Raw genomic sequence first — 27,851 nt, 5'->3', positions numbered from 1 at the left:
CAATGGAAGCTCCGGGTCTTGTGACATTTGCACGGCTGCCCCTTTCTTCCAACAGAAATGAAACCAAAAAAGTGAAAGGAAAGGGGGAAAGAGAGAATTCTAAAAATGCCTGTCCTCTGAACACCATCTTTGTGTAGGCATCTGGGGGAGGCCAGCTGGGGCGAGGTCATCTGCCAGCCAGGCCCATAGGACTTGGCTCTTCTTGTTTATCGCGGCCGCATCTGGGGCAACTGCCAGGGCCCGCCCCAACTCTGCAGTCATTGGAGGAGCTTGAAGTTAAAGGCTCCTGCTAAAAATCAGTACGTTTCATTTTGCAGTTACTGGGAGGGGGCTTGCTGTGGCCCCGTCAGGAAGAGTAGAGTTCTGGTCCAGCTCCACGCAGGGACGGAGACTGTCACCATGCCAGCCTGCTGCAGCTGCAGTGATGTTTTCCAGTATGAGACGACCAAAGTCACTCGGATCCAGAGCATGAATTATGGCACCATTAAGTGGTTCTTCCACGTGATCGTCTTTTCCTACGTTAGGTAAGTGGGATGTGAGGAGGATCCAGATCTCTGCAGTGGCCGACAGCACAGAAAGCCCCAGGGGGCAGCTTCGGGTGCACAGTCTGAATCTCACATGGTTTTCGAATCTGAGACGTGCTCTCAGCAAGCTGGGCGGGAGGGAGGAAGCAGCAGCAGCAGGCAAGAGGAAACGGTGCCAGGCTGCAGCAGAGGGAAGCCACGGGACGGGCGGGATTCCTTTCTGCTCTACTCCAGGCCCGCCAGGGCGAGCAGGGCAGGGCACGCCTGGGGAAGTTGGGAAAGCGCAGGGCAATGCCCTGGATCCCCAGGGAGGAGGCAAGGATCTCAGGGCACACCTGGTGATCATGCTGGCATCTGAGTCACCGTGCTTGGGAGGAATAACACCCTCCCAAGGTGATAATACAGGCTTGAAAATGTATTATAACTTTAGGTCTTCACCAATGTCAGGAAGGCCCTGCTTTTTGGTTTTTGTTTTTTCTAAAAGAAACTTACTGAGATATAATTTATACACCATACAATTTACCCATTTAAAGCGTATCACTTAATGATTTTCAGATTATTCAAGAGTTGTGCAACCATCCCCACAATCAATTTTTATCGACTCAAAAGGAATCCCACACTCCTTGGCCATAATTTCCAACACTGTTCCTCCTCCTTCCCACCCATCAATTTACTTTCTGCCTGTATGGATTTGCCGATTCTGGACATTTCACATAAAGGGAATCGCACAGCCTTTGTGCCTGGCTGTTTGCACTTAGCATGTTTTCAATGCTCATCCATGTTGTAGCATGTGTTGATATTTCATTCAATTTTTTTTTTTAAGAGATGGGGTCTCACTATGTGGTCTAGGCTGGCCTCAAACTCCTGGACTCAAGTGATCTGCCTGCCTCGGCCTCCCGAAGTGTCACGATTACAGGCGTGAGCCATTGCACCCGGCCGATACTTCATTCCTTTTTATGGCTGAGTAATATTCCATTGCATGGATAGACCACTTTTATCTATCCATTCATCCACTGATGGGCATTGGGGTTGTGTTCTTTTTTGGCTATCATGAATAATGCCACGCGAACATTTGTGTACAAGGTTTTATGTGGATACACATATTCTCCTTGCTCTTGATTATGTGCCTAAGAATAAAATTGCTGGGTCATATGTTAACTAGGCTTTGCCTTTGGGGGAAATGTGGAGCTGAATTTCACAGCAGCTGCCGTTTTTACATCCCCATCAGCAGAGTATGAGAGGCCCAGTTTCTCCACATCCTCACCAATGCTCATTATCATCTGTCTTTTTGGGTTTTGTTGCTGTTGTTTTGTTTTTGTTTCTGAGATGGAGTCTTGCTCTGCTGCCCAGGCTGGAGTGCAGTGGTGCAATCTCAGCTCACTGCAACCTCCACCTCCCTGGTTCAAGCCATTCTCCTGCCTCACCCTCCCAAGTAGTTGGGATTACAGGTGTGCGTCACCACGCCTGGCTAATTTTTGTATTTTTAGTAGAGATGTGGTTTCGCCATGTTGGCCAGGCTGGTCTTGAACTCCTGACCTCAAGTGATCCACCCACCTCGGCCTCCCAAAGTGCTAGGATTACAGGCATGAGCCACCCTGCCTGGCCAGTTGTCTGTCTTTTTTATCACAGCCATGCTAGTGGGTGTGAAGTGGTAGTTCACTGTGGTTGTGATTTGAATTTCCCTGATGGTGAGTGCCTCTTATTCTCTGTGCTGATTGATAATGATGATGGAGGCAACTTTTATCTATAGACAGTGGCAGTGTAGTTTACTGAGAGTTAGGGTAACTTTTTTCATAATACTGGCTATGTCTTCTGGGCCAAGTCATTAATTTCTCTGAGCCTCAGTTTCTGCATCTGGTCGTAGGGTTGTGACAACCAAAAAGAAAAAAAAGGCATGAGCAGCCCTTATCATGATGACTGACATAGGATAAGAGCTGGTATCTATTTTTAAAAATAATCTTTCTGAGTCCGGGCACAGTGGCTCACACCTATAATCCCAACACTTTGGGAGGCCGAGGCAGGTGGATCATGAAGTCAGGAGTTTGAGACCAGCCTGGCCAATATGGTGAAACCCCATCTCTACTAAAAATACAAAAATTACCGGGGCATGGTGATGGGCGCCTGTAATCCCAGTTACTCCAGAGGCTGAGGCAGGAGAATCGCTTGAACCCGGAGGCGGAGGTTGCAGTGAGCCAAGGTCGAGCCACTGCACTCCAGTGTGGGTGACAGAGCAAGACTCCATCTCAAAGTAATAATAATAATAATCTTTTTGATTATATAATAGTATATATGTATATAAAATACACATATGTATTTTTATATACATCCTCTGCTCTGACCCTCAAAGTAATCATGTCCAAGTTCAGCATTTGAGATCTGGAAATGTGGATTCAAAAATCCTTCACTTCTTTGAGCTTTGGTTTCGTCATCTGTAAAATGGGGAGCATTGTTGATAGGAATATTAAATGAACTAATAAATGCAAAGTTGTTTGAGAACTATATGGCATATAGCAATCCCTGATTAAGTGTTAGTTCTTACTATTAATAATGCTATTATTAGGATTATTATTATTAGATTCATACGTTTACCATTCAACAAACACTGAATGGTAAACATATATGCTGGGTCGGGCATGGTGGCCCATGCCTGTAATTCCAGCACTTTGGGAGGCCAAGGCGGACAGGTCACTTGAGGTCAGGAGTTTGAAACCAGCCTGGCCAATGTGGTGGAAACCCCATCTGTATTAAAAATACAAAAATTAGCCGGGCATGGTGGTGGGCGCCTGTAATCCCAGCTACTTGGGAGACTGAGGCAGGATAATCGCTTGAACCTAGGAAGCGGAGGTTGCAATGAGCTGAGATTGCACCGCTGCACTCCAACCTGAGCCACAGAGCAAGACTCTGTCTCAAATATATATATATATAGATAGATAGATAGATAGATAGTATTTTTAGAAGAAACAGGGTTTTGCCATCTCTACTAAATATATATATTTTTAATATATTTTTATATATTTATATATAGTTATATATTATTTATATTTTTATATATTTATATATATATATATGTGCTGAAATCTAAAATAAGACATATTACTTAAACCAGCTATCATATGACCAATGGTAAAGAGCATAATTAGTAAATGCCCCCTTCTGCATTAATACATAGATTGTATGTCACAATTTCATGTAGCAGGTGATGGGACTTCCTGACATTCTTGGGCTCAGCATACACCCTTTTTCTTTCTTTTTTAGAGACAGGGTCTCATTGTGTCACCCTAGGCTGGAGTGCAGTGGCATGATCACAGCCCACCACAGCCTCACCTTCTCAGGCTCAAGTGACCTCCCGCCTCATCCTCCCAAGTAGCAGGGACCATAGGCACACGCCATGATGTCTAATTTTTTATCTGTTTTGTAGAGATGAGGGTCTCCGTATGTTGCTCAGGCTGGTCTCAAACTCCTGGCCTCAAGTGATCCTCCTGCTTTGGCCTCCCAAAGTGCTGGGATTATAGAAGTGAGCCACTGGGTCGGGCCAACAATTCCTTTTTTCCTTTTTTTTTTTGAGATGAGGTCTCACTCTGTCACCTAGGCTGTAGTGCAGTCTTATGATCTCAGCTCACTGCAACCTATGCCTCCCAGGCCCAAGCAATCCTCTCACCTCAGCCTCTCGAGTAGCTGGGATTACAGGTGTACACCACCACGCCCAGCTAATTTTTTGTATTTTTGGTAGAGAGAGTTTCACCATAGTTGTCCAGGCTGGTCTTGAACTCCTGAGCTCAAGCAATCCACCCGCCTTGGCCTCCCAAAGTGCTGGGATTACCGGTGTGAGCCACCATGCCCAGCCTTCAATTTCTTAAAAGTAGGTTATTGTATAATAATAAATTTTCTAAAAACAGATTACTATGAGAACACCTTGTAATGATAAATATTTTTCACATGGTGAAATCATAGCTTACATGTATTTAACTCCCTCAGATTCAGTCATACATGTTCCATGGGGACATGGAGAGAGACAACAATATAAATAACGCAATGATTCAGCAACCAGGTTCCCTGGAGTAGGTGTGAGACGGGATACTGGCATCTGGGGTTCCCTCCGTCAATCTCTGTTCCCACATGGTTTTTAGCGAGCATCTTGCTGCTCTACGTATTAATCTGGGTACATATTTTTCAGCCACGTGGCCCCTAAAACAAGTCAACTCCTTCACCTTCACCTGGAGCGAAACTGTCAAAACAGTAACTTGTTCTAGAGCTGGAGGCAAAATTGGCTCCAGCGGCCGCATTTGCTATGCTTTGTGGACAATTTAAGGGTTTAAAAGGCCATTTTGATGAGCCATGATTTTCATCTTAAGTGCCACCTTTAGAAGATAACCTTCACATAAAAGTTTCTCTACTGTTTGTATTTTAAAATATAAAATGGAAGAAAAAACTATCGCCAGCTTTGCTTTTTTCCTCTTGCTTAATGGACTATCTATTAACATCTCACTAAATGGCCAAATGGAGTCTCACAGTACACAGTTTGGGAAATGCTGCCTTAAGTTGCACTGTGAAGCCTTCAGTTCATGTAACCATGACTTAGCCATCTGTGAAATGGGTAGACCCATGGGGCATAGGAATTGGGGAATGTAGTTTGCATCAAGTAGGACTGGTGTGGACCATAGGTGGAAATCCAGACAGGCTTGAGCAATGTTCAGGACACAGCAGCAAGTGACATGTTCTGACCAGGTGTTCCTACTGGGGCTGGAAGGACTAAGAGCCAGGATAAGGAGACAGGGCCTCAGTTATTGAAAATAGGATACAAAGCAGGGACTCGTTATGGGGAAAATTAACCAAGAGGCTGTTCAGCTTCTCTTATTCTCACAACCAAGTTCAGATCTGGAGTCAAAGGCAGGGATGCAGCTACAAGAGGAGTTTGTGTTGGAGGTCTGTGCAGATAGGATGCTAAGCAGGTCTGTGTCAGCCAGGATCGTTTGGGCAGTAAGTGACAGAAACCCAACTTATGTTAACCACAAAGCCTCAGAGGGGAATTTATTGGATCATGTAACTGGGCAGTTGAAGAGATGGTGCTATCGTCGGACATGAATGAAGATAAGAATTCAAACTATGTCATCAGGGCGGATCCCTCTCCCTACATCCTGGCTCCATTTGCTTCTATTTGGCTTCCTTCTTGAACAGCTCTCTATGTAGCAAGATATCCTCACATACTCTTCTTTTAACAACCTTAGAGGAGTAAACAAGTCTTTCTTGATAGCTCTGCTAGGAAAGTCCCAGGAGAGACTCTGATTGATCAGATGTGAGTTACAGATCCATCCCTGAATCAATCACTGTGGCCATGGCCAAGGTGTCATCTGATTGGCCAGCCTGGGCCACGTGCTGGCTCCCGTGGCAGGAAGTAGGTAGAAGACAAGGGAGCCGTGTGAGCCCTACCTGAACCACATCCAGTGGATTTTCCTTAGGAAGGAAGATTCTGTTAACAGACAAAATGGGAAAAGGAAATGGGGAGGGTAGGCAGACAAAAATCAGTGATCTATTACAAGGTCTTTCCAAAAACCAGAAATTAGGGATTTCTGAAGTCTGCTTCTGTAGTCCTGGCTTGTCTCAGCCTTGCAGCTGGGCTGCGGAGACTTTATCTGGGCAACTGCTGAGCTCGTATTCTTACCTCGGCCCCTTCCTCAGTCCCACCAGGAGCCCTGCTCCTCATCTCGGACGTGCTGCTTGGCCTACGGAGGCTGCCAGCTCACCTTGGTACTTTACTACTATTTGGTTTCTTTGACCACCAAGCTGTAGCTTAAACCAAGCCGCCTATGATGGCACCACCTTGGAGAATTCTTTTTTATTTTTCTTTTTTATTTTTTGAGACAGGTTATCACTGTTTACCGAGACTGGAATGCAGTGGTATGATCTTGGCTCACTGCAGCCTCGACCTCCCGGGCTCAGGTGATTTTCCCACCTCAGGCTCCCCAGTAGCTGGGACTATGGGTGCATGCCACCACATCCAGCTAATTTTTGTATTTTTAGTAGAGACGGGGTTTCAACATGTGGGCCAGGCTGATCTCGAACTCCTGACCTCAGGTGATCTGCCCACCTCAGCCTCTCAAAGTGCTGAAATTACAGGCGTGAGCTACTGCGCCCGGCTGGAGAATTCTTTCGATTTTATTCCGAGTGGGTTGAGAAGCCATGGGAAGACTTCAAGCAAAGGAATAAACGATGGTTGCGTTCTCTTTGGAGGATTTCCCTCTTCCCTGGAGACCAGTCCTCACAGAAGATTTTCCAATGGCCACAGAAGACTAAGGAAGATTGAGAGAGGCACAGGAAACAATTCCACTCAGAGCTGCTGCTTCTTCACTGCCCAGTCAGCCTCCACTGGTGCCAACAGTGAGCCTGTGCTGTCATTCCTGGTCCCAGGCTGGCTGTCGCCATGGAGATGGTGCTGCTATGCTAGTTTGTGGCTGTTAAAATGGAGCTCCTGGCTGAACACCTGTTTCCCAGCAGGTGGCCACAAACCTGTGAGTCTGGGCCTCCTCCAGCTGAGTCGAAGTGAGCCCAGCACAGAGGCCAGGGAGGCACCAGATGCCAGGAGGAGCAAATCCAAATCCAACCCAAGCGTGGCCCCTCTGACCATCTTTTTTTTTTTTTTTTCTTTTTTTTTTGAGACAAGAGTCTCCCTCTGTCATCCAGACTGGAGTGCAGTGGCACAATTTTGGCTCATTGCAACCCCCTCCTCCTGAGTTCAAGCGATTCTCCTGCCTCAGCCTCCCTAGTAGAGACTACAAGCACACGCCACCACACCCAGATAATTTTTGTATTTTTAGTGGAGGTAGGGTTCTGCCATGTTGGCTAGGCTGGTCTTGAACTCCTGGCCTCAAGTGAGCCTCCCGCCTTGCCTTCCCAAAATGCTGAGATTACAGGTGTGAGCCACCCTTGCCCGGCCTACCCTTGACCGTCTTCAGAGAAGTCGAAGCAGGAGGTCTGCCACATTCTCATCCAAACCCTGACACCTGGGTGATGTGCTAGAGCTTGAGGGGGAGGGTCAGAGATAACCCAGTTCGGGAAGTGACCCCGTAGGAGGAGAAGAATCCAACCACGTGACACACAGCATGAAGAGAACAGTAAATGCAAAGATCTGGAAACACAGGAGGAACAGCAAGGACAGCATGTCCCAGAACCTGGGGAGAGAGGAAGGAGCAGCCAGAGCTGAGGGCAGGTCGGGGGAAGAGTTGCAGTTTGATTTTCAGTGCCATGGGAAGCCACTGAAAAGTGTTATGCAGAGAAGTGAAAGCATCTGACTCATGTTTCCAGAAGCCTTATGGGTCACTATGCAGAGCACAGTGTGTGGTGGGACAAGAATGATGGTGAGGGACCAGTGAGAAGGTTCCCGGAGTCACCAAATGTGAGGAGACGGAGGCTTGGGCTAAAATGGGATGGCGGAGCTGGAGAGAGGTGGACAAAGCCGGGATGTGTTTTAGAGGCAGAACTGACAGATTTGCTAAGAGGTGAAAGATGACTCTGGGTTCCTGAGGTACGATGATGCCTTTTACCAACTTGAAGAAGACCAAGGAGAGGCTGGAGGACTAACATGGCACTGTGAAGGAGGCCAGGCAAAGGTGGAGACTGCTGTGAGCTGTGGCTAGATGACAGACAGACCCTGTCTTAAAATATTTATGTAATAATAAATAAAGGACCAGGCGCAGTGGCTCAAGCCTCTAATCCCAACACTTTGAGAGGCTGAGGCAGGCGGATCACCTGAGGTCAGAAGTTCGAGACCAGCCTGGCCAACATGGCGTAATCCTGTCTCTACTAAAAATACAAAAATTAGCTGGGCGTGGTGGCGCACACCTGTAATCCCAGCTACTTGGGAGGCTGAGGCAGGAGAATCACTTGAACCCGGCAGGCAGAGGTTGCAGTGAGCCTAAATCGCACCACTGCACTCCCACCTGGGCGACAGAGCGAGACCCTATCTCAAAAATAAATAAATAAATGAATAAATAAATAAATAAATAAAGGATATCAGACAAGCAATTAAAACACCTGCCTACTACCATCTATCCACATCCTTTTTTTCATGTCTAACACCAAAACACCAAAATAGCTGGAAGCACATCATCTCAAAAGATAAGCGTGGTTCTTTCAAATGAACGGCTGTAGCCTTATGGAAAGCTGCCGCTGTGTCTGATTTTCTTGTTTTGAGGGGTAATGATGGAGGCTTCTCTCCTGCACCCACAGGCCTCTGGGGATGCCACCCCAGCCCAGCCTCCCACCCTGGACTGGAGCCTTCCAGCCCCTCTGCGTGGGTAGCACAGTGTTGGGAAGAGGAAGGAACAGTTTGTCCAGCTTTTTCACAGGCCCACAGCTGGCCGGTGCAGTGGCAGAGAAAGCAGGGCTGGGGAAGCCAGCAGGGGCTGGATCATGGAGCGCCTTGAGCTGCATCCCGCAGGCACTAGAAAGCATGGAGAGCTGTCCCCCCAGCTCCCAGCATCTTATTAGAAAATATTCAAACATACAGAAAACATGAAGGGTTTTATGCTCATATTTTCATTTTAGAGAGATCATTCTGCTTGAAATATAACACCTACTGAGTACTGCTGAGGACTTAGCATGTGCCGAGTTCTGTTCTTAGCATGTGAAGTGTATTGGCCTATTTGATCCTCCTACATAATCCTGGAAGATTGGTTGTGGGAGTGGGTGATCATGACCTGAAGAGCCTAACCATGTTTAGGGAATGCTCTGTGTTATGAGTTCCAACCCCCCCAATCCATGTCACAGCTGAATGTCCCAGCTTCCCTCGCGGCCGGGACACAACAGGAGACCCAAGCTTTCCAAACATATGCCCCAGGCAACATTTTGATACACAAGGAATAACACAGGATGCTGGGCGTGTGCAGAATTCAAATTCAGGAATGGAGAGAAGTACTGCTCTTTCACCCATACAACAGGGGATCCCCTTCCTTAGACCCTGCCTTAGAGGGCCCCACTCCCACTGCACACTGTGAGCTGCCCTATGGAATGAGGGGTGTCTGAGGCTGGATTAATTTCTATTTGTTACAAGCAGTGGACACTAACACAGTCCCACAAGCCTAAACCAAGGTGCCAGTGGGCTGAGTTCCCGTCTGGAGACTCTGGGGAAAATTCACTTCCAATCTCATTTTTGTTGTTGGCAAAATTCAATCCCTTGAGGCTGCAGGACTGGGCTCTGCTCCTTGCTAGCTGTCAGCCTGGGGCCACTCTCAGATTCTGAAGTCCTCCCATATTCCACGCCACGTGGTCCTCTCCATCTCCAAGCCTACTATGACACAACACATTGTTCTCATGCTTCAAACCTCTGACTTCTCTCCTGGGACCAGTAGAATACTCTCTGGTTTTAAGGGGCTCATGTGATTGGGTCAGGTCAACTCTACCATATCATGGAGGCTCGCCATCTTGCCCAGGCTGGTCTTGAACACCTGGGCTCACGTGATCCTCCTGCCTCAGCCTCCCAAAGTGCTGGGATTACAGGCGGGAGCTGCTGTGCCCCGCCAAAGCCAGCATCTTCAGACCTCTCTGCCCTGTTTTCATATGGCCTTCTCCTCTTTGTGTGTGTCAAATCTCCTTCTTTCTGTCTCTTATAAGGACATGTGTAATGGCATTTAGGGCACACCTGGATGACACAAGGTCCTCTCACCATCTCAAAATTGTTAACTTTGGCTGGGTGCAGTGGCTCATGCCTGTAATCTCAGCACTTTGGGAGGCTGAGGCAGGCAGATCACTTGAGGTCAGAAGTTCGAGACCAGCCTGGCCAGCATGGTGAAACCCTATCTCTACTAAAAATACGAAAGTTAGCTGGGCATGTGCCTGTAGTCCCAGCTACTCAGGAGGCTGAGGCAAAAGAATCGCTAGAACCTGGGAAGCAGAGATTGCAGCGAGCCAAGATTATGCCACTGCACTCCAGCCTGGGGGACAGAGCGACTGGGCACGGTGGCTCACACCTGTAATCCCAGCACTTTGGGAGGCCCAGGTGGGCAGATCACTTGGGGTCAGGGGTTCATTCGAGACCAGCCTGGCCAACAGGGTGAAAGTCTATCTCTACTAAAAAAAAAAAAAAAAATTACCCAGACGTGGTGGCAGGTGCCTATAATCCCAGCTACTTGGCAGGCCGAGGCAGGAGAATCACTTAAACCTGGGAGGCGGAGGGTGCAGTGAGCTGAGATCACTGTGCTGCACTCCAGCCTGGGCAACAGGCGAAACTCTGTCTCAAAAAAAAAAATTAGCCAGGCATGGTGCTGCATGCCTGTAGTCCCAGCTACTGGGAAGGCTGAGGTGGAAGGATTGCTTGATCCTGGGAGGGTGAGGCTGCAGTGAATTGTGTTTGTGCCACTGTACTCCAGCCTGGGTGACAGAGTGAGACCTTATCTCAAAAAAAGTAGTATCGGTCAGACGCAGTGGCTCACATCTGTAATCCCAGAACTCTGGGAGACCGAAGTGGGTGGATCACCTGAGGTCAGGAGTTCAAGACCATCCTGGTTAACATGGTGAAACCCCGTCTCTACTAAAAATACAAAAATTAGCTGGGCGTGGTGGGGGCACATGTAATCCCAGCTACTCGGGAGGCTGAGGCAGGAGAATCGCTTGAACTCAGGAGGCGGAGGTTGCAGTGAGCCGAGGTCACGCCATTGCACTCCAGCCTGGTGGCAGAGTGAGGCTCCATCTCAAAAAAAAAGTCTCTTTTTACAACTTTTTTGAGGTATAACTTACATATCATAAAATTGCCAGTTTTAAATATACATTTCAATAACTTTTAGTAAATTTACCAAGTTGTGCAACCATCATCACGATCCAGTTTCAGAACATTTCATCAGCCCAATAAGAGCCCTCACACCCATTAACAGTCACTCCCCACCGTGGTTGCTCAACCCAGGTAACCAAGAATCTACTCTCTGCCTCTGGAGATTTGTCTTTTCTGGACAATCTTTCTTCTTAAACTCAGCAGAGTGAATTCTGTTGTTTAGAACTAGAAACCCTGCCCAATAGAATACTAATATCCTCTTGTTTTGCGGGGGAGACAGAGTCTCACTCTGTCACCCAGGCTGGAGTGCAGTGGTATGATCACACCTCACTTCAACCTCCACCTCCCGGATTGAAGCGATTCTCCTACCTCAGCTTCCTGAGTAGCTGGGATTACTCAGCAATCTCATCTCTACTAAAAGTACAAAAATTAACCAGGTGTGTTGGTGCACAACACACCTGGCTAATTTTTGTACTTTTAGTAGAGATGGATCTCACCATGTTGGCCAAGCTGGTCTTGAACTCCTGACCTCCAATGAGCCACCCGCCTTGGCCTCCCGAAGTTCTGAGATTACAGGCGTGAGCCACTGCACCCAGCCCTAATATCCTCGTATTACAGAAGAAGAAACAATGACTCAGAAAGGTTAAGTCACTTGCCCAAGGTCGTGTAGCCAGTAAACGGTAGAGCTGAAATTGAACCTCACTCCAGAGTCCATGCTCTCACTAAGGTATTGCAGTGTGGAGAGTGGAGGGGACAGGGTGAGACTGGAGGAATGGAGGCCATTTAGGAGACTATTGGGATGTCCAGATCTGAGAGCTGATGGTGACCTGGACTGGGGAGGTGACAGAGGCAGAAGAGAGAAGTAGATGAATATGAGCAATATTAGGAAGTGAAACAGCAGGATTTGGCAACTGAATGGGTAGGTGGACAAGAGGGAGAGGATGAGTCAAGGAATGTGCCATGCTTCTGGCTTGGGCAACTGGATGGGTGCTGGAATAGCTTGCTGGGATAGGAAATGCAGGAGAAACAGCCAATTTGGTGTGGAAGATGAGGTCAGAACTGAAGGCATTGAGTTTGAGGTGTCTATGGAATGTACAAATGGAGATGTTGAATGGGTGGTTGGATATATAAATCTGGAGCTGAGATGTAGGTTTCTATATCACCAGCATATAGATGACAACCAGAACCCTGGAAGAAGCTGCAACCGACCAGCAAGAGAAGATGCAGATGAGAAAGCAAAAGGGCCTAAAACGTGCCCCCGAGGAGTGCTAAGCTTTAAGGGGTGGGAGCACAGAAATCCCCAAAAGATTCTAAGAAGGGTAGCCACAGAGATCCAGTGAAAGTCAGGCACAAGTGGATTCCTGCAAGCTAAGGGAAGGAGGTGAGGGAAGTGAGGCATGGTCACAGTCAGTGTCAACTGCTGCTGAGAGTTCCAGCAAGATCAGGTCCGTCATGTATCTATTGGATTTAGTGACAATGACGTTGTTGTTTACTTGGCAAGAGAGGCTTTAGACAAGGGATGGGGGTGGCAGCCAGACTGGAATGGGTAGAGGAGTGAGTGAATTGAGATGCGGAAGTGGATGTGATGACTCACCCTTTCTTTTTCTTTTCTTTTTTTTTAAAGTTATTTGAGACGCAGTCTTTCTCTGTTGCCCAGGCTGGAGTGCAATGGTGTGATCTCCACTCACTGCAACCTCCGCCTCCCGGGTTCAAGCGATTCTCCTGCCTCAGCCCTCCAAGTAACTGGGATTACAGGCATGTGCCACCACACCGGCTAATTTTTTGTATTTTTAGTAGTGACGGGGTTTCACCATGTTGGCCAGGCTGGTCTCAAACTCCTGACCTCGTGATCCACCTGCCTCAGCCTCCCAAAGTGCTGGGATTACAGGTGTGAGTCACCACACCCGGCCTGGTGACTCACTCTTTCAAGGGACTTGGCTATAAAGAAAAGAGGCATGGAGTGGTGGTAGGAGGGATTAAGCTGGCGAGGGGAGGCATTTTTAAGAGGAGAAATGATGTTTAAATGCAGATGGAAATGGGACAGGAGAGAAAGGGAAGTTGATGGGGTAAATGAAAATTATCTTCATCATCTTCCTCACCATCACCAGCAGCAACCACAAGGAAAGCTTGTTCTGCTCTGGGACTGCCCTGTTAGACATTTCTTCCTTATACTGAGCCACAGTCTATCTCCCCGTAACTTTCGCCTTTGGTTAGAGTTCTGCCTCGCGTCCCTCTTCTACTCTTCAAATGGCTGCACACTGCTACTGTGTCTCTCCTCTTCTTCAAACTCACAGCCCCCATCCTATGGGCCATGTGCTCCCAGCCTGGCTACCAGACCCTCTACTGTCCCAGCCAAGTTCACATGACAGTCCTCTTATTTGTCAAGCCCCTCTTTTTTTTTTTTTTTATTTTTGAGATGGAGTCTCACTCTGTCGCCCAGGCTGGAGGGCATGGTGCAATCTCGGCTCACTGCAACCTCTGCCTCCTGGTTTCAAGCAATTCTCCTGCCTCAGCCTCCTGAATGCTGGGATTACAGGCACACATCGCCATGCCTGGTTATTTTTTGTATTTTTAGTAGAGACGGGGTTTCACCATGTTGGCCAGGCTGGTCTTGAACTCCTGACCTCCAGTGATCCGCCCGCCTCAGCTTCCCAAAGTGCTGGAATTACAGGCGTGGGCCACTGAGCTGGGCCAAGCCCCTCCGAAGAGGCAGTGTGCACACTCTTGCTTTGCTGATAGAAGCATGAAATGGTTCAAGCTTTTGTGATTTGGGAAAATGAACTCAGATATAAAATGTGCACACCCTTTGACCCAGAAGTTGTCCTATGGACTTAATGCCTTAGGTGTGAGAAGAAGCTTGTGCAGGGATTCCTGGCAACACGAATGCGGGCTGAATAGACAGTAAGCACAGTGGTTAGGAGCACAGCATGAGTGCGTCTCCCTGAGATCAGGCACAGGACAAGGATGCTCACTTTCACCACTGCTGTTAAACATTGTACTGGAAGTTCTAGCCAGAGCAATTAGGCAAGAAAAAGCAATAACAGGCATCCAGATGGGAAAGGATGAAGTAAAACTATCTTTAGTTACAGGTGGCACCATCCCATATAGGGAGAATTCCAGAGAATTCACAAGAAAACTGTTAGAGCAAAGAAACCACTGCAGTCAAGTTGCAAGGAACAAGATAAACACACAAAAATTAATTGTGTGGTTTTTTTTTATACCAGCAATGAACATCTGAAAAGGATATTGGAAAAAGAATTCCATTTACTGTAGCATTTAAAAAAGCTGAGGCTGCAAAGCCATGTGGCTGTGTTTGGAGCTGGTGCTGCTATTTACTACGTGGCTTTGGACAAGCTTCTCACTTCATTCATGCCACAGTTTATTTAGCTATCAGGTGGGAGTAATACTAGTACCTTCCTCATAGAGTTGGGGTTTTTTTGTTTGTTTGTTTTTGGTTTTGCTTTCGTTTTTGATGGGGGAGAGTAAGGATTGCAAGAGTTAATATATGTTAGCAAAATGGACTTAGAAGAGTGGTTGGCATATGGTAAGGACTATATTAGGGTTACCAAAATTGTTTATAATTGGGAAAATTGAACAAAGGTTCCAGTAATTACCCATCCCTGATGGCTGGTTGGCAAATTATCACAATGTACCTTTTAGCTTGAACCGTATGGAACTGCCTATATTCTATAGCTATGGCCTACAAAATGCAAAATGGGCAGTTTTGTTTGTTTGTTTTTGAGACAGTCTCACTCTGTCGCCAGGCTGAAGGGCAGTGACACAATCTTGGCTCACTGCAAATTCTGTCTCCCGGGTTCAAGCAATTCTCCTGCCTCAGCCTCCCAAGTAGCTGGGATTACAGGTGTGCACCCCCATGCCCAGCTAATTTTTGTATTTTTAGTAGAGATGGGGTTTCCACCATGTTGGCCAGGCTGGTCTTGAACTCCTGGCCTCAAGTGATCTGCCTTTCTCGGCCTCCCAGAGTTCTGGGATTACAGGCGTCAGTCACCGCAACCAGTCAAAATGGGCCGTTTCATACATTCAATCTAAACACTAGGATACTCTTTAGCCACTGAGAATGACTGTGTATCACAGATCTATCTTTATCACAGATATATCTTTACTGTCATAGAAAGAATTAATAACGTATTATTGAGTAAAAAGAACAAGTTACAAAACAGCCTGCAGCCATGTTTGTAACATCAGGATATCTATTCATGTGTCTAGGTGTGGACATAAAGAGATATCTAGAAGACACTCCCATTGCCTGTGGGAATGACTGGTACTGGGATCTTTCTATTTATTTATTTATTTAGAGACAGAGTCTTGCTCTGTCATCTAGGCTGGAGTGCAATGGCGTAATCTTGGCTCACTGCAACCTCCGCCTCCCGGGTTCAAACGATTCTCCCACCTCAGCCTCCCAAGTAGCTGGGATTATAGGCGCTCACCGCCTCACCTGGCTAATTTTTGCATTTTTAGTAGAAATGGGGTTTCGCCATGTTGCCCAGGCTGGTCTCAAACTCTTGATCTCAAATGATCCACCTGCCTCAGCCTCCCAAAGTGCTGGAGTTACAGGCGTGAGTCACTGCACCCAGCTGTGATCTTAACTTATATTTTTTCTTTTTAACCCTTGATTTTCACCCTGTTAGACTGACTTTAGGAATCTGACCCCCAAAACTGCAAAAGAATAAATTAGTGTTGTTGAAAGCCACTAAGTTTGTGGTAATTTGTTAGAGCAACAACCAGAAACTAATACAATCAGGATTTAACTTGCCTTGGGGGTGCTGGGTCCCCCCTCACTTTCTTATCAGAGCATCTCTTGGATCCTCGCCCCTTGCTGAGCTCCCACCATGGCCAGGTGGACCAGCGATGGACCTGATCAGATTCTCCTCTTGGGATTTTAAATAAGAGATGCAGAGGCTGCACACCAGGCTTCTCCGTGCCACACTGCAGGCACAGTGCCTGGCGCTACCGTTCTTTAGGGGTCCATGAAGATGTTTGTTGGCCTGGGTTAGGCGTGAACTAAGAGATACAAGGGATACACTTTGGGGGCTCAGCCCTCTGATGTCACCTTTGCTCTGGAAGCCCAGGGGCTGTCAGGTGGAGAGGAACTTTGCTGAAAGGCAGGTCCTCCCTACAGAGCTTGAAGAACAATCTAACCATGCTGGCATGGGGCCCATCCTTCCTGCGATGCCAGTGTAAGTCTGTGACAGTCACTCATGTTCAGAGCATGTGGCTGAGGCTCTGAAGAACGACTTTATGGTGGGCACCTTCATCTCCATTAGGTGGGTCCAGAGCAAGCAGCCTGAGGGTCCCATGGGCCCAACCTCACCCTCCATCCTTATTTCCCTGCCACTCCAGGGCTCCTCCTCAGCCAGACGTGCCTGTGAATGCTTCTTGATGGCTGTATTAGTTTGTTCTCACGCTGCTAATAAAGACATACCCAAGACCGGGTAATTTATAAAGGAAAGAGGTTTAATGGGCCCACAGTTCCACATGGCCGGGGAGGCCTCACAATCATGGCCGAGGGCGAAAGGCATGTCTTACACGGTGGCAGGCAAAAAGCAAATGAGAGCCAAGCAAAAGAAGAAACCTCTTATAAAACCATCGGATCCCATGAGATGTATTAACTACCATGAGAACAGTATGGGGGAAACCGCCCCATGATTCCGTGATCTCCCACCAGGCCCCTCCCACAACACATGGAAATTATGGGAGCTACAATTCAAGATGAGATTTGGGTGGGGACACAGCCAAACCATGTCAATGGCCCTGGCTTCCCTCCCATTAGCTCTCTTCTACTTCCCAGAATCTTTCCAGCTTCGTTCTTCGTCTTCTTTTTTAGAGACTGAAGTCTCACTGTGTTGCCTAGGTTTGTCTTGAACTCCTGGGCTCAAGGGATCCTCCTACCTTGGTCTAACAAGTAGCTGCAACTATAGGCGGCGCACATCCTCCCGCCCCACAACTTACCCCTCCTCCCCAGCCCAGTGAAATCCCTAGGTTCTTCACACTCCTGTTAGCTCCAGACACCAGCGGCTTTGCCTGCTACAGAATGAATAACATTATAGCCTCTTAGAGCAAAAAGGTCATGGGGATTGGGGAGGCTGGGAGTTCTCTCTTCATTCAGGGATTAAACCAACCACCTGGAGGGGTGACATGGCTTGCCTTAGTCACCAAGCAAGGTTGGGAGAGTATTTCTGGGATAGTCATTAGCACTTTCTTTCCAAAAGGAGGACACCACAAACTCACTTTCATGATCACGGTATCCCCCTGATAGGTAAAGTGTGTAAACTCGTGGCCGGGCGCGGTGGCTCAAGCCTGTAATCCCAGCACTTTGGGAGGCCGAGACGGGTGGATCAAGAGGTCAGGAGATCAAGACCATCCTGGCTAACACGGTGAACCTGTCTCTACTAAAAATACAAAAACTAGCCGGGCGAGGTGGCGGTGCCTGTAGTCCCAGCTACTCGGGAGGCTGAGGCAGGAGAATGGCGTAAACCCGGGAGACAGAGCTTGCAGTGAGCTGAGATCCGGCCACTGCACTCCAGTCCGGGCGACAGAGCGAGACTCCGCCTCAAAAAAAAAAAAAAAAAGTGTGTAAACTCGCTTTCATTCCCTTTTTGTCTTTGATGCAGCTCTGAAGCATTTTAATTCTTAAAATTTACATGTTCATGATGACACAGAGACAGGTTTTCTGTTTAGGAGAGGGCCTGACTCCATTAAGGCTGATCGATCATATGTTGCATGTTCTGGAATGAACATGAGAGATCAGAATTGAGCTTCCCAAATGGTGGGTCACATGACCAAGTGTTGTTCCAGGAGAACATTGCAGCATCCACTATGAGAGCGCTGCACACACCATGTATGTGTTGGGATGCTGGGCTGAAATGTATCATTGAGCAAGTGTTATCATATTTGTCTATGGAATTCTATTTAATAGCTCTATCTCATATGTGCTGATTGGGTCTCAAATCTGGATCTCTTACCCCAACATCTTTCTTGAAAATCCTTCTTTTTAAATAAATGTTGGCTGTGTGCAGTGGCTCATACCTGTAATCCCAACACTTTGGGAGGCCAACGCGGGTGGATCACCTGAGGTCAGGAGTTCAAGACCACCCTGACCAACATGGGGAAACCCTGTCTCTACTAAAAATACAAAAATTACTGGGCATGATGGTGGGTGCCTGTAATCCCAGCTACTTGGGAGGCTGAGGCAGGAGAATCACTTGAACCTAGGAAGCAGAGGTTGCAGTGAGCCGAGATCGCACCATTGCACTCCAGCCTGGGCAACAGAGTGAGACTCCATCTCAAATAAGTAATAAATAAACGTTATGGAAATACTAAAATATATTGTGAATAATATAACACCCACGTACCACCATCCAAGTTAAGAAATAAAGCATTACTAATCCAGTTTTGCTCCCTGCAAACTCATCCTTCATCCCATTCTCTTTCCTTTTGTTTTATAAACATCCTACTGGGAAGATCACTTGAGCCCAGGAGCTTGTGGCGCTAGTGTGCTAACTGCACCTGTGAAATGGCCACTGTGTTCCAGCATAGGTAACATAGCAAGACTCCATCTCTAAACGAAATCCTTTTTTTTTTTCTTTTTGAGACGGAGTCTCACTCTATCACCCAGGCTGGAGTGCAGTGGTGCCATCTCGGCTCACTGCAACCTCTGTCTCCCGGGTTCCTGCCTCAGCCTCTGGAGTAGCTGGGACTACAGGCACACGCCACCACAACTGACTAATTTTTGTATTTTTAGTAGAGATGGGGTTTTGCCATGTTGGCCAGGTTGGTTTCGAACCCAGGGTCTCAGATGATCCACCTGCCTCGGCCTCCCAAAGTGCTGGGATTACAGGCATGAGCCACCATGCCCAGCCTAAAAGAAATCCTGAATTTGACATTTGTCATTCCCTTGTTTGTTTTAATATTTCTACAGCACATATATGTCTACATATGTAAAAAATATAATTTTTTATTGGGGTAAAATTCACATAACATAAAATTAACCACTGTAAACATGAACAATTCAGTGGCATTTAGGACATTCACAGTGCTGTGCAACCACCACATCTATCTATTCCAGAACATTTTCATCACCCCAAAAGGACGCCCCATGCCCCTCAGGAGTCACTCCCCATTTCTCTCCCCTCTGTTCCCTGCAACCACCAATCTACTCTCTGTCTCTGTGGTTTTACCTATTCTGGATGTTTCATACAAATGGAATTATACAATATGTAGCCTTTTGTGACTGGTCTCTTTGACTTAGCTGGGTGTGGTGGCGCGAGCCTGTAATCCCACCTACTCGGGAGGCTGAGGCAGGAGAATCGCTTGAACTCCAGCCATAAATTATATAGTTTTCAAGGTTCATCAATGTTACTCACCCAGGCTGGAGTGCAGTAGTGTGACCTTGGCCCCCTGCAACCTCCACCTCCCCAGTTCAAACGATTCTCCTGCCTCACCCTCCTGAGTAGCTGGGATTACAGGCGCATGCCACCATACCCGGCTAATTTTTTGTATTTTTAGTAGAGACAGAGTTTCACCATGTTGGTCAGGCTGGTCCTGAACTCCTAACCTCAAGTGATCCACCCACCTTGGCCTCCCAAAATGCTGAGATTACAGGCGTGATTCGCTATGCCCAGCCTAGTCGATTCATTTTCACTGCTGCAAAGCATCCCATTTTAAAAAAATATTTTCTTATTATTATTTTTTTGAGACAGGGTCTCACTCTGTTGCCCAGGCTGGAGTACAAGGGTGCAATCATAACTTACTATAGCCTTGACCCCCTGGGCCCAAGCAATCCTCCCACCTTGGCCTCCAGAGTAGCTGGGACTACAGGCATGTGCCACCACATCCAGCAAATTTTTGTTCTTTGTTTTTTGTTTTGTTTTGTTTTGTTTTTTGAGACGGAGCTTCGCTCTTTTTGCCCAGGCTGGAGTGCAGCGGCGCGATCTCAGCTCACTGGAACCCCCACCTCCCAGGTTCAAGCAATTCTCCTGCCTCAGCCTCCCGAGTAGGTGGGATTACAGGCTCACGCCACCGTACCCAGCTAATTTTTATTTTTAGTAGAGACAAGTTTTCACCATATTGGCCAGGATGGCCTCGAACTCCTGACCTCAGGTGATCTACCTCCCTCAGCCTCCCAAAGTTCTGGAATGACAGGCGTGAGCCACTGTGCCTGGCCCAAAGCATCTCATTGTATGAATCCAACAATTTATTTATCCATTCGTTGTTTGAGTGCATTTAGGTTATTTCCTGCTTTCCCTCTTACAAGCAATGCTGCAGAAACATTCTGGCCCATAGCTCCTCCCGCACTGTACAAGAGTTTCCCTAGGGCACATACATAAGAGTTGTATTGCTGGGTCATGGGGAATGCTCTTCTTCAAATGTACTTGCTATTGTCAAACCTGAGCTGTCTTTTCAGGAGCCTGCTAGTGGTTCTCAGCCCTGGCTATGCATTAGAATCACTTGGGAACTGTTTAAAAATATGTGGGTATCTGGATAACTCCCCTGACCCATGGAATCATAGTCTCCAGGGATAGGACTGGGGACCTGTAATTTTGAAAGCTCCCTGGGTAGTTACACAGCCAAGGTGGAGAACAGCTGGGACTGAGTCTTGGCCCACTCTGTCTCAGCTTCCCAAGGTCAGCTTATAGAGGGCAGCCATCATCTTAGACTTGCTAATATCACTCAGCAGCTGGGCAGAGAGAAGGGACTAAATAAGTAAAGTCTGAATGAGTAAACAAAACATTTAAAACAAACCCTTTAGGGCTGGGCGCGGTGGCTCATGCCTGTAATCCCAGCACTTTGGGAGGCCAGGGCGGGTGTATCACTTGAGGTTAGACATTCAAGACCAGCCTGACCAACATGGTGAAACCTTGTCTCTATTAAAAATAGAAAAATTAGCCAAGTGTAGTGGTATGCATCTGTAATCCCAGCTACTTAGGAGGATGAGGCAGGAGAATCACTTGAGCCCGGGAGGCAGAGGTTGCAGTGAGCTGAGATGGAGCCACTGCACTCCAGCCTGCGCTACAGAGCAAGACTCCATCTCAAAAAAACGTAATAAAACAAACCCTTTAGGCTGGGTGCGGTGGCGCATGCCGGTAATCCCGCTATCTCCTACTGTTGTGAGGGTTAAAGCAAGGAGATGGTGCATGTAGAGCACTTGGCACACATGAAGTGCTCAAGAAAGAGCAGCTCCTGCAGCCTGGTGCAGTGGCCCACACCTGTAACCACACGTGTTGGGAGGCTGAGGCAGGAGAATTACTTGAGGCCAAGAGTTCGAGACCAGCCTGGGCAACATAAAGAGACCCCACCCGCCCCGTCTCTATAAAAAATAATAAAAACTAGCTGAATGTGGTAGTACATACCTGTAGTTCCAGCTACTCAGGAGGCTGAGGTGGTAGGGTCAACTTGAGCTCAGGAGTTGGAGGCTGCAGTGAGCTCCACGCCACTGTACTCCAGCCTGGGTGACAGAGCAAGGCCCTTTCTCTGGAAAAAAAAAAAAAAAAAAAAAGAGAGGCTGGGCGCAATGTCTCACGCCTGTAATCCCAGCTACTTGGGAGGCTGAGGCAGGAGAATTACTTGAACCTGGGAGGTGGAAGTTGCAGTGAGCCGAGATCCTACCATCGCACTCCAGTCTGGGCAACAAGAGCAAAACTCTGTCTCAAAAAAAAAGAGAGAGAGAGAGAGAGAGAGAGAGTAGCTGCCATTTTTAATGTTATTGATAAAGCAGGTGGGTGTTTCTGAAAACGCACCAGACACTGTCTGAGACTGGAAGGTGCTGATGTGTTACTGAACCTCCAGACAAAGCTGGCGAACCTACCGGGGCGGGACTTTCTGACTTGAGAAGCTGTCCTATCTATGAGGGTCCATGTTAGAGAATATTAAAGAGTAGGATTGGGGGCAGTAGCTTTCCTGTGGCAAGTACTCACTAGGTGCCAGATACTGGGCAAAGGAGTTTGCAGACATCTCTCATTTCATCCTCGCAATCCATGAGGCAGGTATGACTATTCTTCCCATTGTCCAGAGAGGGAAAACAAGTCACATGGAAGCAAGTCATGCAGCAGAACTAGGATTGGAACAGAAGTGCCTGCATCCTCCAGCACCTGCATCCCAACCCGCTGTGCTATGCCTCCCGTTGATGCTTTCCCATGTCTGCCATTTAGCTTTGCTCTGGTGAGTGACAAGTTGTACCAGCGGAAAGAGCCTGTCATTAGTTCTGTGCACACGAAGGTGAAGGGGATAGCAGAGGTGAAAGAGGAGATCGTGGAGAATGGAGTGAAGAAGTTGGTGCACAGTGTCTTTGACACTGCAGACTACACCTTCCCTTTGCAGGTAAGCACCTCGTAGCATTCTCCCAGGCTCGTCGCTGGTCACCGTCGCCAGGGCCTTGCTCCCTCCCCCTAGGATCTAGAGCCTCACTCCAGAAAAAACGTTGGCCCTATTTTAAAAGTTCTGTGAACATCTCAACTGAGAAAACCTAAAAATTGCAAACCTGGGTGAGATCCAGGAGATGATCCTTTGCTTTATCAAATCCTACAGGGTTTCTCAAAATAGCCGCATGTCCTGGTACATCGAAAACAGGATTTGATTCACTCACATTTGATTTATATGCAGCGTTTTAGAGGCACAGCCACCAAGCCAGCAAGGTTTGCCTAGATTCAGAAGGACAGAGAACTTTCTACCAAAGAGTACCAGCCCTTCTAGATTGTGTGGCATTTTATCAACAAAAACGACTCCAGGAGACCATTCTTAGGTACACTTTTCCACCAAGAAAGGATGTAAATGACAAAAAGAAGAAAGGCATCGGTCACTGAGAGAAGGCGTGTGACTTCTAAATTTGCAAGCAGGGAAAATGAAAGCAGAATTGCCAAAAAGGAGAAATTAAAGTAGGGTTGAGGAGGCCAAAAAACAGAGAAGGGGGCGGGAGGGACGAAGGGGCACGTTTGTGGCCTGGGGAGCTAAAATGCTTTGCAAAACCCTATAAAGCCCAAGTTGCTATCTATTTGTTTCTAACAGTCGGTCATTAAAATCCTGTGATTGCTCAGGTGGTGGGATGCCCTAGTGCCTTTCATTAAAGTCCGGAAAATCTGAACAGTGTTCTGATGAAGCCTGCTCCCCTACCCTCGCCTCCCCAGGTCTCTTGAATTTCAATTTAATGAGATTTTACTGTGTTAAAAACAAAACAAACAAACAAAAAAACACGAAAAGGCTGCTTTTGAGACTGCAGTGGCAAATGACTCCTCAACCCATGCAAATGCTCCTTCACTCTCCCTCAGCTCAGCAGGGCTGCCCGTCCAGCTTTGATATTAAGCCCTCGGCATATTCCAAGTTGCCCACAGACCCTGATTTCTAGAAGCTTAGAAAAGTGGAGAGGTTCGCTCAGCAAGCTGGATTATTATAATTAAGTAGTTCTCTTTTCAAAGGCTTTGCATTTCCTTAGCCTCTCCTTCTCCACAGGGGAACTCTTTCTTCGTGATGACAAACTTTCTCAAAACAGAAGGCCAACAGCAGCGGTTATGTCCCGAGGTAAGGAGGGGACCTGGAGTGGTGAGTCAGGTCGTACGAGTTCCTGGAGGAGGTGCAAGTCGGAAGAAGGAGAAATTAGGACCCTGGGGTGTATTTCAGCCCACAAATATTTACCTGCCTCTTTTCTGGGGTAGGGCTGGGCTAAGTGGAGGAAGGGAGAGAACACATGGCAGTGTCTCTCCATGGCCACCAGATCTTTGTCTGCCTGCCTCAGTCTCCGGTTCTAGCACTAGGGACCCGTGCAGACGTCAACCCTGCTCTTTCTATCTGTGGCTCTCTTCGCAGCTTATGACAATGGTGATTCTTGGCATTTGCATAACATTTCACATTTGCTTTGAGGCTCATAACGACTTTAGGAGAAAAATGGCATTTTACAAACCAGAACACAGATTCAGAGAGGTTGTGACTTCCCCAGGGTCACACAGCTTGCTGCAGGCACAGCCAGGGTTAGGACCTGAGTGTGCTCACTCACAGCTTCTCCTAGCATGGTTCACAGTGAACTGTCTGCAGGGCCAGTTTTGGGAAACCCTGGCACACAGCTCTCTTGCTCATTCACCCACTTCTTAGAGTCTCAGCCTCTCCATCAGGTGCATGGGCCCCCATTGCTCCCTGCCACCAACCCAGACAATCTTTCCCAGCTTGGCTCTGCCCTCTCCACAATGCTGCCTCTTTCTGGAAGAGCTTCTTCCCTATCAAATCATATTTGTTTTATTCTGGGCCAGGCACAGTGGCTCACACCTATAATCCCAGCACTTTGGGAGGCCAAGGCAGGAGGATCACTGGAGCCCAGGAGTTCAAGACCAGCCTGGGCAACATAGTGAGACCTTGTCTCTAAAAACAAAACAAAACAAAAACTGTATTTGTCCCATTCTGTACCTCACCATCCTGTTCTCTGCTCTTCAAGATGCAAACCAGCTATTTTTCTAAGTTTATCTATACCAGCGTGTTACTGCTAGGCATTACCGGTAACTCCCAACTTCCCAGCCTCCCCTCTCAGGTAACATAACTGTGCTGTACCAGGGACCATTCCCAACACTGACAATTGCAGCAGCGCTGGTGGTACCCAGCCAGATCCTCCACTGATGAGTAGGCCCAGCCCTGCCAGTGGGGTTTTGCTCACGGGCCCACTCTGGCAACAAGGTCTAGCTTGCTGAGCGTCCAGGAACTCTGGGCAAAAGTGCTGTCTTTGAGTACAGTCTTTGCCATCATTTGTACCCAAACTCAGAACCAAGATAACTTTCCCTTGGTGTCTATCTTGATAACACTCCCCCTAAAAGGAGAACTTTCCTTGTTTGTTTAGTCCTCATTGCCCCTTAACTGTCCCTGCTGTTCAGGTGAAATCTCTCACAGCCAGGCCAGCCAAGCCCTCCCTTCTGTCTCCCTTCCCAGCAGTGTTCTGTCTCCAATCCAGTTTGGGGGCCCTGGTTCTCTTTTGTCCCATCCTTTGGTCATCTCTACACCACACTTCACCCCCATGTACACATAAAGACACTTTTGGAGTTACTGAGACTTGGAAGAAAGAGAGTTAGGATAGCCCAGAGATTAAGAGCCTGGGCTCAGAAGCTAGACTGCTAAAGGTTCAAAACTTAAAATTCTTAGCTCCGTGACCTCAGGCAGGTGACTCTTCACCTCTCTGTGCCAAGTTGTGTGCATCTATAAAATGGGGCTGAGAACAAAACCAAGGTGTTCAGATCGTTGAAACAAATGAGTGAATACCTGTGACATGCTTAAAACAAGGCATGGTACATTATAAGCACTCAGTGAATGTCAGCTGTTATGATTCAAATGACATGTTACTCCTCAGATGGGATGTCACTCAGAGTGGCTGGAACCCAACAGGCTCCGTGGAGGCACTGCCAGCCCAGAGAGCACATGTGACACTTTGGGATTTTAACTTATGCTCCAGGCTGGTTTGGGCTGGTCTAATTGAACATTCACTTCTCTCTGCCCATCAACACCCTTCTATCTCTGGTTGTCTCGGTAAATATGACCAAGTTCCAGTTACACACCAACCTGAATAGATATTTGCTCCAGTTACCTGTGGCTTCAAAACAAACTACCCTGATCATGGTGGGCTTAACGCAAGCATTTTATTAACTTCCACAGTTCAGTGGTTGACTGAGTTCAGCTGGGTGGTTCTTCTACTGGTGTCACTAGGGATCTCTCAAGGAGCTGCAGTCAGATGGCAGCTGGGGTTGGCATCCCTTGGAGCCTCAATTGGCACCCAGGGATAGCTAGACATCTCTTCCTGTCTGGGAGCCCCTAAGAGTTTCCCTCTCTTCAAGGTCTCTCCACATTGTCTCTCCAGCAGGGTAGTCAAACTTTCCAATAGTGGCTCAGGTTCCTCAAAACAAAACAAAAAAATAGAAGCTTCCTGGCCTTCTTAAGGCTTAGGCCTGGAACTGGCAACAGCGTTCCTTCTGCTGCTTCTATTGGTTTTGCAGTCACAGCACAGGTTCAGCTTCAGAAAGTAGAGGAAACACTCCACCTCTCAATGGGGAAAGTGACCAAGAATTTGTGGCCATCTTTAATCCATGCAACAATCACAAAAGAGAAGATTACAACAAAACTAATGCTGTTTTTTTTTTTTAATTTTATAATTCCTTTTGGAGAGCAAAGTAAAATTGATTTCTCTTCTTCCCTGAGATTCATCTCCAGTTGATAATGAAAATGTAACTTTCCATGAGCCACAGTGAATGATCACACATTCCTTCCTTCCATGACTATCAAGACCTACTATTTGCCAGGCACATGGGCTACAAAGATATGACCTTGCTCTGTATTCAAAGGGTTCATAGTCTAATTTGGGGAGTCACAAGGGGAGGAAAGCAATGGCATGCCATGTGACAAAGGCAGCCTGCGAAATAAAGAGATCATGAGAGAGTTTGAAAACGACAAGAAACATTCATTGAGCATGTACTATGTGCTAAACCCTTTCTTTTCATAACTCATTTAATCTTCACAACAACCATGCAAGACAAATCTGTTGGCTGGGCACGGTGGCTCATGCCTGTAATCCCAGCACTTTGAGAGGCCGAGGCAGGCAGATCACGAGGTCAGGAGTTCAAGACCAGCCTGGCCAAGATGGTAAAACACCATCTCTACTAAAAATACAAAAATTAGCCAGGCATGGTGGTGTGTGCCTGTAATCCCAGCTACTTGGGAGGCTGAGGCAGAAGAATTGCTTGAACCCAGGAGGTGGAAGTTACAGTGAGCCAAGATCACACCATTGCACTCTAACCTGGTCAACAGAGCAAGACTCTGTCTCAAAAAAAAAAAAAAAAAAAGGCAAATCTGTTCACCCTGCTTTTACAGATGAGGAAACTGAGGCTCAGAGAAGTGAGTGAGTTGGCTGAGGTCTCTCAGCTAGAAAATGGTGCAGTTACTGCTGAACCAGGTATACCTGGGTCCAAGACCTAGGTCCTTGGCCTGAATCACTGTAGAAGCCACAAATTGCACAGATGACAAGGAGCAGAGGCTATTTTCACACCTATGTCATATTCTGGCTTCCTCACGACTGGCCGTGAAGCCTGCTCCCTAGAAAACAGGAAGAGAAATATGCATAAACCAGGGCAGCTCATTTCTCTCTTCCATGTTCTGTCCTTCAGCCCTGAGACCCAGCTGGTCTCGTTTTCTTGGGCCAGGTGAGTGTCCTGGCCAGTGTCTCTCAGTTCCATGTGTCCTGCTGAGTCTCTGCACCTGTTTGCCCTGCTTAGTCCTTTCAGCCACAGGGCCACTTGGACCAAACCACCTGTCCTCCACCCCAGCCAGCATCCCTGAAAGTGATTTCTAGCTGCCCAGACCTCTGCTTTACCCATTTTTATTCATTTTTATTGGGATATAATTCACATACCATAAACCCCACCATTTTAAAGCATACAGTTCAGTGGTTTTTAGTATATTCACAGAGTTGTGCAACCATCACCACCATCTAATTCCAGAACATTTTCCTTTCTTTCTTTTCTTTTTTTTTCCTTCCTTCCTTCCTTCCCTCCCTCCCTCCTTCCCTCCTTCCCTCCTTCCCCCCTTCCTTCCTT

The 27,851-nt window shown here is 47.4% G+C and overlaps 1 protein-coding gene across 2 annotated transcripts in view; it reads left to right on the top strand.

The window, feature by feature from the left end:
- Positions 1-256: 256 nt before the first annotated feature.
- Positions 257-27,851, top strand: part of P2RX7 (purinergic receptor P2X, ligand gated ion channel, 7) — a 53,094-nt gene continuing 25,499 nt past the window's right edge. Inside the window, exons 1-4 of one of the 2 annotated variants that reach the window (XM_011948526.1) lie at positions 257-524; positions 22,452-22,620; positions 22,903-23,041; positions 23,746-23,814. In XM_011948526.1, coding sequence (XP_011803916.1) covers positions 23,764-23,814 — 51 coding nt within the window. In that variant the 5' untranslated portion in view covers positions 257-524; positions 22,452-22,620; positions 22,903-23,041; positions 23,746-23,763. The remainder of the gene's footprint in view (positions 525-22,451; positions 22,621-22,902; positions 23,042-23,745; positions 23,815-27,851) is intronic. The other variant, XM_011948525.1, reaches the window with a different exon arrangement.

Source organism: Colobus angolensis, unplaced genomic scaffold (assembly GCF_000951035.1).
Source record: "Colobus angolensis palliatus isolate OR3802 unplaced genomic scaffold, Cang.pa_1.0 Scaffold28, whole genome shotgun sequence".
Classification (NCBI taxonomy): domain Eukaryota; kingdom Metazoa; phylum Chordata; class Mammalia; order Primates; family Cercopithecidae; genus Colobus; species Colobus angolensis.
The sequence above is the reverse complement of the archived record's forward strand: the minus strand, read 5'-3'. Positions and strand labels throughout refer to the sequence as shown.